This window comes from Phalaenopsis equestris, unplaced genomic scaffold (assembly GCF_001263595.1).
Source record: "Phalaenopsis equestris unplaced genomic scaffold, ASM126359v1 Scaffold219149, whole genome shotgun sequence".
Classification (NCBI taxonomy): Eukaryota; Viridiplantae; Streptophyta; class Magnoliopsida; order Asparagales; family Orchidaceae; genus Phalaenopsis; species Phalaenopsis equestris.
In genome coordinates this window covers 736,347-747,173 of record NW_018237541.1, presented here as the reverse complement: position 1 = coordinate 747,173, position 10,827 = coordinate 736,347, and the positions used below count along the sequence as shown (strand labels likewise).

The window sequence follows — 10,827 nt, the reverse complement described above, 5'->3', positions numbered from 1 at the left end:
GGTTCGTGTTCTTCATAGGAGACACAGCTTTCACTTGGATGTCAAAGAAACAACCAATTGTCACTCTTTCTACTTGCGAAGCAGAGTACGTGGCTGCAACCTCATGTGTTTGTCATGCAATTTGGCTTCGAAATCTATTAAAGGAGTTAAGTTTACCACAAGAAGAGGCGATTAAGATTTATATTGATAACAAGTCTGCAATCGCGCTAGCAAAGAATCCTGTTTTCCACGATAGAAGCAAACACATTGATATGCGTTATTACTACATCAGAGAATGCATGGAAAGAAAGGAGATACAAGTGCAGTACGTGAAGTCTCAATACCAAGTTGCAGATATTTTTACCAAGCCACTCAAAAGTGAAGAAATAAAATTATTGTGTAGTAGGTGTGATAGGTGTGGTAGGTATTGAATTATTGTGTGGTAGGGGTGAAATTATTTGTAACCATTGGATTGAAATTGTGGTGGCACAATCCTAGCCATTAATTTAGGAGGTGTCACTAGTATAAATAGGGGTGGAGTCTTTGAGTTTGTATCAAGTCAAGTAAAGGTGATAAATAAGAGTGAAACTTCTTCCATAAGTTGTGTTTTTAGCCTTTGTCATTTACTAAAAGTTTTTCCATTTCAACACAACCTCTACTCTCAAAACATCCACAAAGGCGTCAAGAACAATGAACTTATAATAAGCAGAGATGAAAAACCTCAGCAAAGATAACGAGGGCGGAAAAAGCAGGAGCGATCTCCCAAACAAAGCCGGTATTGTCGGAGAACCACTCGATGTCACCCTCATTGCCGCAATAGAAGAATATGGGGGACGGCGGTGTCCAGAGGCCGGCTGAGGGTCCGACAAGGTACCTCTGCTTGAAGCCGGGAGCCTCGGCGAAGCTGAAGTGGTCCAATCGCTGATGGAAGTAGCGCGTATCGTACTTGGAGGCGTGATGGGTTGCAGCGGCATGGTTTCGGAGTCTGGAGCCGGCGGATTGGCCGGGGAATCGTGGAATGTGCGGAATGGAGGCCGATTCCGCCGCGGTGATGACGAAGATGATCATAACAAAAAGGGGTTTCATCTTGGGAGAGTATGGTTCTCGGTGCAGCAGCAGAACTCAAAACTTTACATTTGGGAGTTATATAACACACACAAAATCTTCCTAACCTCCCTGTAATGAAAAAATATATTATCTCAGCAGATACATCAATACTTTAATGAAAAAGTGTCACTTAACATTATGATGGGATCATGGAATACTGATGCATCAGTATATTTATTAAATTTATTCTAATTAAAAATTAAAATTTAAATAGGTCATCCTTTAATTTTGGGTTTAATGAGATAATTACTTGCATAGCAACCAAGATATTACTATTTATAAAATTAAATTGAGCAGCCATATGATATTTTCAAACTTCTAAATCAATCATTCATGTCGATCGCGAACAATTTTTTAAGATTCGAATAATAATGAAAAATAGGTTTGGATTTTATCATAAATTTTGATATTTGAGTAAGAATTTGAAAATTGAATGAAAGAGGGTGGTTGGTTTGTAAATAGCAAGTTTCGGGTGGTGTGGATGTAATGTCCCCAGAATTAGGTGTTAGATGTGTAAAGACATAAGAATTGTGTGGTATAAAATATTGCACGTGCTTTCATTTTTCAAATAGTTAACTCAATTTAAAAATGCACGAAATAGTTTTTATATAATTTGAGTAATTTTAAAAACAATTAAACATTTTTAATATATGAAAATATTTTATTTTGAGTGAAATAAAAATTAAAAATATAAAAAATAATTAAAAAATAAAAAATAATCAAAAAAGACATATATGATTTTTATAATATTTTACAAAGGTTTCCTTATATTCGAGCGAATTTATTTCAATTCATTTTTTCAACCAAAATACTCTGAATAGAAGTGTGAACGGCTTGATTTCGACTTAAAATCAAATTTAATGCATATAAGCTCGCTTGATTTCAAGTCTTGGCTTGAATTGATTATTTTTTATTGTTCGAGAAAAAAGAAGATATGATTGTGTGAGTTATCCCAAAAATAGGAAGGAAGCTCTTTTTAAAAAATATTTAAAAGGGAAGAACTTTTAAAAATTATATGATTAGTTTTTATTTCGTTTCTTAGCTTCATAACTCATTACTTACGAAATCAAAATTTGACATTTATAATGAAATAATTCATTCCTCATTCACAATATGATACTTGGCCATATCAATCAGGATTTAAATTAAATAGCATTTAATAAATACGATAAATTCAGATTTATCAAATCTAAATAAAAATAGTTGCTTCAAATAAGATTAAATTCCGTTAAATCCATTTGATGTGTTTGACATAAATTTATTTGAATTTTTTTTTTTCTAAGCTAAATCAGTTAAATTCAACTATTAAGTGGATTCAATAAATCTACATTTAATAAACGAAATGAGGAAAAATAGAATTTACATTTATCTAACATTTTTATGGTGTTTGGTTGAATTTACGTTAAATCCATAGTTAAATCCTATTAAAAGTATCGTACCAAATAGCCCCTTAGAAAACTAAAAAACTGACACTTAGTTAAACTAAATAACTTGTTAATTGCTCACTGCATAAAATACATTTGTATATTGAGCAATTATACTTTGACACTCAATATTTAATCTCACAACTAACAATTTTTGTAATTAGTCTTGAATTCACTAGTCAACAACACAACTCACTAGTTTTGGAACTTGGATTCTACATTGATGCATTGATAATTCATTCACTTTACATAATGTTGTGTTTGGTTATTTTGAGCTTGGAGTACCAGCTTGTCTGATTATGGTCTTATAATTCTTCTTTCCAAATAGCCCTCTTATTAGAACCATCGAGATGATTCAGGGAAGGAAGAGAACTTAGAAGAGGAGGAAATAAGACAAGACCAAGGAAACAACTTCAGTAAAAAAGAACATGGAGAACTAACATAAGGTTATCCCCGTACGATAGGTCAAGAGTATAAGTCTAAAATAAGATCTTTTTAAGACACCTTGAAGCATGTTTCACGAAGAGCCCCCTCTGCCAGAGAACCAAAACTAAATATTAAGACACCTTGATGCCTCCATAATGAAGAGAGAAAAGTGGTCTTGCTATAAAGCTGAAACACTCTCACAAAAGATTTATACCTTGTTTGGTTCAAAGAGTTCTATCACGTTAAGTACTCTAGACAACCACCAAGATAAAAAGCTATGCTTTGCGCTAGTCAGGTTGAAGAAGTATGAAGGTTCCTCCTCGGGAAATGCAGAATGATATAGTTGTCTAATTAAATCCTATTGCAGAGACCATAGAGACCATATTAAGTATGAATTGGGTGATATTCATGCATACAAACTCATTTTAAAAATGCTGAAAAAGTAAAATAGAATTTAAAATGATGATATTTTTATCCTACATTTTGATTAGTCTTAATACTTTATTATTAGTATTTTGTAGAAAAATATAATTTTGTAGCCTTAAAGAGCCCAAGTTATATTCAGTGAACTTCCCAGATAAACCACAAACTTAAAAAACGGGAATTCAATACACAACATACGATAAATAAATTATACTAATAAATAAAATAAAAAAAAAGGGTACTGCTAGGTCAACAACATATCTCAAAAAGCAAGAAAACAGTCATGATCTTCATATATATAGATATATATGTGTGTGTGTGTGTGTGTGTGTGTGATCCAAGTGCTATACATCAATATTAACTCAAAATCAACGTACATGACAAAAGCCCCTACTCCTAGTCCTCGCCATGTGGTTCCTCTTATCGAGTGCCTCAAAATTCATACCTATACCTTATATTCGATACAAACTTGATCCTAAAGACTCGAAAAGAAAATACATAATAAAGTCCAAAAAGAAAGTCTTGATTTGCAATAAAAAAATGATAGTATAAATTTATTTACATGTAATGTAGTGAACCAAGCCCTGTGAAAGGAGAACTAAGTAGCACCTACAAAAATTATATTAGCTTAAGTGGACATGACTTTCAGTAAGAAAACCATTCTAATATATTAGTGTGCATGTCTTAAACCCAATAAACACACAACGGTATAACACAAAATGTCTAGCCAGGGTGCAAACAAAGAAACAATAGCCAGAATATAAAAACCTTAACTACACCCTACCCTATGCTAGTAAACATATAAAACAAGATTGTTATAACACATACATATAAGTGTGCGAAAAGTGTGGCTAAGACTAATATATATATTTGACAGGGGTGTCATACTCAACCCCATTCTAAGTAACAACAAATTCTAACATACGCCACAAAATATGAAGAATTTACGCAAGTAGAAGCTTTAAAGAATTCAATCTTACATATGGTTAAATTTATGGATACATCAATCTCAAAATAAGTTTTAAGACATGATTAATATTAATAATAAAAAATATATATTTATATATATTTTAAAAATAAGTCATAAGAAAAGAATAGCCTAAGTTGATATGTTATACCTCTTTCAACCTTTGCACAAACACACACATGTTGGTCGCAATGTAATAATTTGTATTATTTGTTGAGATATTCTTACGAGCAATGCTCATTATGGCATCATGACCAATAACTAGTCACCCACCTAATAAGGTCAAATTGTCATTAAGACAAAATAGGTAATGTGCATGCAACATGCATTACTTAACATACTATGATCATTTTATCGAGGTGTGAATAATCACGAAAGATATGATAAAGGTTGGATCTGATGCAACTGCTCTATCAGGGTATGGACAACAACATTGGATACCAAAAAGTGAATTAGACATGAGCATCATACGAGGAAGACAATCACATCTTACCATATGTACGAACACATGTGCATCGCTCATTCAGTGCGATCGTACAAGGTAAACGACTGCACACGAATAAAGGCAACTATAGGGTTATGTCGAGATGCAATCACACTTGGTGAAGTAACGGTATCCATATAATCGAAGATACCCGAGCAAGATCATATGCTAGGTGATTACGATCCGCATAGGGAAAAAAAGGAGAAGTGCTGGTGCTAGATGGCTAACCGCTCGAAGTACCACACATTCGTCATGGGCATACAATGACATATCCTCGATGATGGAAATTCATGAACGTGCAAATGTAAGTGTGAAAGATACAAAATGCATGTGACTCACAATCTGGGTACATCCTGTATCAGACAGTCCCAGGGGGATTTTACCCCCGCCCGAGAGGCATCCCAAATGCAAATGCAAATGACACGCATAAACTACACCATATGAGATAACATGCACAAATGATGTTAAGTTTGATTGTATCGAGGAAAAGACACTCCAATAAAAATTACACCTCACCAGAAGGGCAATAAGAAGTTGAAGTCATTATCTTTGGATTTTGTTGGCAACTGGTGGTGCTCTTGTTGGTTTTATTAGAAGTGTTCCACGAGCCTCATCATCACTATGGTGACTTCTTATTTAGGAAGGCCACATACTTGATGAGGCTAAGGTTGCAAATAGAGCCCTATATAGCCTTTTTTAACCATTCTAGTTGGTAGTTGCGCGCAAAATTGCTGTGAAAATTATTTAGTGGCAGAGGCTATGAGACTGGGGTCTTCTGGTCACTTGGGAGGGTGAAAGGCTTAATTTTTTTACTTATAATGGAATCGAGGATATTTACAATTTATTTTTTATTTCTTACCAATTGTAGCCGATAAGTAATAAGATCAGGAGTCGGTATATATTTATGCCAAATGTACTTTCTCATATGCTTGTTGTAATAAAATTTTGATTTTTTTGGATTAGTCTTCCTTCCTTTTCTTCCTCATTTATGTGTTATTTTATATTTCCATTTATTTGTGTTTCTCGATATGAATATGATTATAAACTTTTTTATTCCAATTTTGAGAGAGTTCTCTGTCTTCCTCATTTATGTGTTATTTTATATTTCCATTTCTTTATGTGTTTCTCGATATGAATATAATTATAAACTTTTTTATTCCAATTTTGAGCGAGTTCTCTCAGTCTTATGTGTGAGGGGTTTTCTAGGTTTTTCACTTCCTCTGATGGAGCTCATCATCCTCTGTATGCAAATCTCACATGATGACAATACTTCTATTTTTATTCTCACATTAATGGGAGCATAAATTAAGGTTATTCTTAGTGAAATCGCTTATGGATTCAAAGTTAGATAATATTTTACTTCCTTAAAATATTAATGATTATTTAACTTATAATAAATAATGGAATTAATAATTATTCGTAAAATATTAATGATATCATATTTTAATTTAGTATTATTAAATATATAATTTTATCACTTCTACTTAATCAAATTTTATTTAAATAATTTATCATATATGATATGAGATAACATCAATCTTAATAACAAGTTACTTATTGAACAAGAAATGCTTTTTTTTTTTTTCTATCATAAAAAAAAAAAATACTTGATTGTGCTTAATTTTGATTCATTTTACTTTCAAGCATCCTAATTTATTAATTTATTGATATAAACAAACTTGATCGAGTATTAATTGAGCCAAATTTAAGTTGTTCGTCGAGTGCATTGCTTCGTCTAAAGCCCTCCCAATTGTCATAAAAAACTCGAAAAAGAAAAATCAGAGTCTTTACATAAAAAAAAAAAGGATCTTTATATGTAAGAGAAATGCATAAATATACAATAGAGCTTTTTTTTTTCTTTTTTTTTTCCTTTTAAAGAGCAAAACACCATCTCATTCACTTCAATATTGCCATCTATAAGTATCTAATGATGATTGCTAAATACTTAATCACCATGTAAAGCTTAAGGAATTGTAGTGCAAATTCTCAGCATTGTCAGCAGTGCAAATAGCTGCCACCTCGCGACGCAATGAACTTGGACCGCTCGCCATCACCCCAATAGCACTTGATTTTTCACCAAACTCCAATAGCAACTCTGCAATCACAGAACACACAAGTTCTCAACTTTCAAGAAACTTTAGGATAATAAAAGGAACATTTAAATACATAGTCAACTTTTACATATTTGGATATCTAACCCCTACACATTAATTTTTGGGTAAAACTTGAAAAGATGTAATTCTCTTTTTAGAAGTTAAAATGATGCTATTTTTTGATATGATAATGAAATTTTAGGTGTGATACATAAATAGATAAAAATTGGGTGGTATGCATATAAATGCCCAATGATAAAACCAAGAACAAATTGTAGCTAACTAAAGTTTTTATTTTGGTGCGGTGACATTTTGAAAACGCATCTGGTCTGTTTGGGTAAACTGCGTTTTGACAGCTTATGCGTTTTCAAAACGCTGAAAACAGCGACTTTCTGACTGCGGTCTAGCTTTTTCAAAAAAATAAAAATAAAAAGTTGTAATAGTCATCGCACCTAGCTTATCGACAGATTATTTTTAATCAGCTTATCAGCAGATTATTCAATAAACTGCAGCTGCCCAAAACAAACCCTAAAACATAAGAGGCATTTACATATATATAACCAAATTTCCATGTATTTATATTTCTAACACTTGATTTTTTTTTTTTACATTTATTTCACCCAAATCTTTCATATCATATCTAAAACATCATCATTTTAAAAAGTGAAATACATCATACATAAAATTTAAAATTTGTTCTTAGATATGTAAATAGATAATATTTTTGGGTGTAAATCTTCCAAAAAAAAAATATATTATACTTAATTTTAATTTTTTTTCATCATTTCTATCCTAGTTTTCAAGGATAAGAGATGAAGCAGCTTACTTTTAAGATTGGGTCTTTCACCATAATGGACCTTCAAGGCTCCCAGCAATGCCTCACTTTCAATCTCACCGCCAACCGCCGACGTCATCATCACCGGCGCAAGCGCGTCAGTCATTCTCACCGGCATCAACTCCTTCTCCGCTTCCTTGCAATTCATATTCTTGTTCCACAGAACAGCAAATCCAGCCATGACGGCAATGCACCAGAACATGATCAGCAAGTACAGCAATGCCATCTTCGTATACGAATAGACTTCGTAGGTGTTGTGATCGATAGGGTATATGTAGTACCGCGTGAGTATGCCGATGAGGAAGAGGAAGGCGAGGAAGGAGGATGAGACGACGGCGGCAAGCCAGAGCCAGCCTTTGGGGCCGAGAACGGGAGCCACGGCTCCGTCGGAGGGGTTGGGGTTTAAGTATATGGAACGGATGCCAGGCTTCATGGCTTCGGGGTCATGGGGCAGGGGAGGTTGTTGCTCCCGGGTGACAAAGGCCAGGACTTGGAGCTGGAGCTGGGAGAAGTTGGTGGTGGTGGACATTGGGAGGAGGAGGTGGAGCACGGTTAGATCAGCGGCGGTTTTGAATGTGGAGATTAGGAGGACGGTGGGGGTTTTGTTGGAGGGAGTGGAGCTGTGGTGGACTAGTTCCCGGATTATGGAGATGAAGGGGGTGATTCCGCTGCCTCCGCTTACGAGAATTAAGGAATCATAGCTGCAAAAACAGAGTTTCTTAGAGGTGAGTTGGGTTATGATTTGCAGTCGTCCGTGATGATTTCTAACATGTTTATGTTGGGTCTAAGGGTCTGTTGCAGGGAAAATTATTGCATCAGCACTTAAATTTGTGTCTGGTGTCCAATAAAAGAGTGTCACGATCCAAATTACCACGCGACCCCTGTTATTGAATACACAAATTTGCATCAGGTGTCCTGATAAAATAATTTCTCCTCCGACAACGGATTTAAGCGTGGCATTTAATATGAATGTATGTTAAATTTTGTCCAACGAATATTTCAGACAAAATAAAAATATGGATTTGATAAATTCAGATTTCACGGAATTCGACTGTGAATTCTAGATTCATTGAGATTTATCTGAACGTAGACAAAACTTTTTAAACAATTTTAATGAGTTTATCGGATTTACGAGATTTCATTGCTAAACAGATCTCGCGATTTAACTCATTCAAGATTTAGTAAATCCATAACTTAAATCTCTTCCATTGCCTACCGTCCCAAAAAGCACATCAGCATTTCACATTATAATATTAAAAAAGGAATATTTTGATGAAGCTTTCAACGATAAAGAACATTTTTTTCTTACTCTCGATGCACAAAAATGAATTTTTCTAGCACTTGGAGGCTTAGAGTTTCATGAGAATGTTATGATGAGAAATATAGAAATTAGGATGCAACTCATTTTTCTCTCTGTTCTTGTGATCACAGGGGAACGAATTCAATGTCAAATATTATTGTTGTGTGAATTTCTTAATTTCTACATGATTTTCACATAACAAAAAGCTCATTAATTGCATGGTGAAATTGGAAGCGAAATGGTACCTTAAAAAATCTATGGATCCCGGGCTATACGGCCCTTCGACTGCAACCTCGAGGCGTTGCAGAGACGGCTGGGACAGCAACTCAAACAGCTTCTGAGTCCACCTCCCATCCTTCTTTATAACAACACTCAGATTCTCCGGCTCCAGTCCGGCGCTCGAGCTAACCGTGAATGGATGCCATTGCAGCGACGAAATACTCGGCACCTTGATGAAAACCACGCTCGTGGGTTTGTAGCTGAAACCTGAAACAAATGTTCATGATTCATTTGAACGACATTGTATCCAAAATTGAAGTTTTCTCACCAGGAGCCTTGGCGAAGTTGAGTTCCATGGCCTCGGATTGAAGGAGCCGCGCAGAGAGCAATCGGACCCTGCGCCGGGATTGGAGAAGGCGGAGGAAGCGGTCGATGATGAAGAGGTAGACGCCGGGAAGGACGAGGCAGAAGGTGGCGAAGCTGACGTGGAGAAGGTAGAAGAACAGGAAGGGGATGTACAGGTAGTGTGCGTAGAAGAAGAGTTCGAAGATGGCGCGCCGAATGCGGGGGAAGGTGACAGCCCACATTGCCAAACCGCAAACCAGAGCTGCTTCTCCTGCTACGTTTGAGACGCCAATTCGAGCCCATTTCAGCAACTGCAATTTGGGTAATGTTCCACTGCAAGTTAGTGTTTTTTTAACTAAATTTTGAATCTTTTCATGATTGTTTGCTCTTATTTGATCAACATTCAACCCATGGAGGGCGGGAAAAAATATTACATAGGGAGTTAAATGGTGACATCACATGCCATTATATTGTGGTGGGGCCTATTTGACACATGATGTCACATCATTGGACTCCGGATGCAAATTGAGCGTCCGGAATCCGGATGTAATATTTTCTCTAGAAGAAGAGGTTCAAAGTTCAATGTTAGGGATTTGGGGGAACCGAAAGTGGAACATGATGACATCATAAGCATAATAAATATTAAACATGATTAAATGACCTAATAATTAGACGTAATTGGGTATGAAGATTAACAAGAGGAAACATAACAAAGAAAATATAAAAACATAAAAAGAAAAAATTAATAGACTAATAGTCATGTATTTGTCACAAAATATAAAAAAGAAAATAAAGCTGTGAATGATTAGAGCAAGACACTATCAAAATATTCAAATTATTCTTCATAATTTCCGATAAAAATGTGGCATTAGATAAAAAACTACACTTTAATCAGTTGACTGTCGGTTCCAGAACTGGGCAATCGGTTCTTTCTAATTCGATATGAAACCAGTTTTCAACTCAATAGAACCGATTGAGCCGATCAGTTTGATCCAAAAATTTTAAAGGTTCGATATGATTGGAATGAGATGTGCATGTGAATCATTAGTACCTCGTTGGTGCGGCCATCAAAAACCCAGACGATGAGATAACAGAGACCGTGTGCAGAGAAGAGCAGCATGACTAAATGGCCCAGCCATACATGATACCTGATACTGCTCTCCGAAGTCAATCCAACCAGCGGCAGAAGAGAGGAGCTGCGAGCCACCGGGAAGAACAGGAATGC

At 35.2% G+C, this 10,827-nt stretch overlaps 2 protein-coding genes across 2 annotated transcripts in view; both read right to left on the bottom strand.

The window, feature by feature from the left end:
* LOC110037401 (lysosomal Pro-X carboxypeptidase) overlaps nucleotides 1-1,141 on the bottom strand; it is a 47,302-nt gene extending 46,161 nt beyond the window's left edge. The window contains exon 1 of the mRNA XM_020742041.1: nucleotides 700-1,141. Within this exon, the coding sequence (XP_020597700.1) occupies nucleotides 700-1,065 (366 nt within the window). The 5' untranslated portion in view covers nucleotides 1,066-1,141. The remainder of the gene's footprint in view (nucleotides 1-699) is intronic.
* A 5,618-nt stretch (nucleotides 1,142-6,759) lies between these two features.
* LOC110037397 (ferric reduction oxidase 2-like) overlaps nucleotides 6,760-10,827 on the bottom strand; it is a 4,835-nt gene continuing 767 nt past the window's right edge. The window contains exons 5-9 of the mRNA XM_020742038.1: nucleotides 10,654-10,821; nucleotides 9,586-9,913; nucleotides 9,284-9,524; nucleotides 7,730-8,439; nucleotides 6,760-6,905 (exon numbers count right to left, since the gene is read on the bottom strand). Coding sequence (XP_020597697.1) covers nucleotides 6,760-6,905; nucleotides 7,730-8,439; nucleotides 9,284-9,524; nucleotides 9,586-9,913; nucleotides 10,654-10,821 — 1,593 coding nt within the window. The remainder of the gene's footprint in view (nucleotides 6,906-7,729; nucleotides 8,440-9,283; nucleotides 9,525-9,585; nucleotides 9,914-10,653; nucleotides 10,822-10,827) is intronic.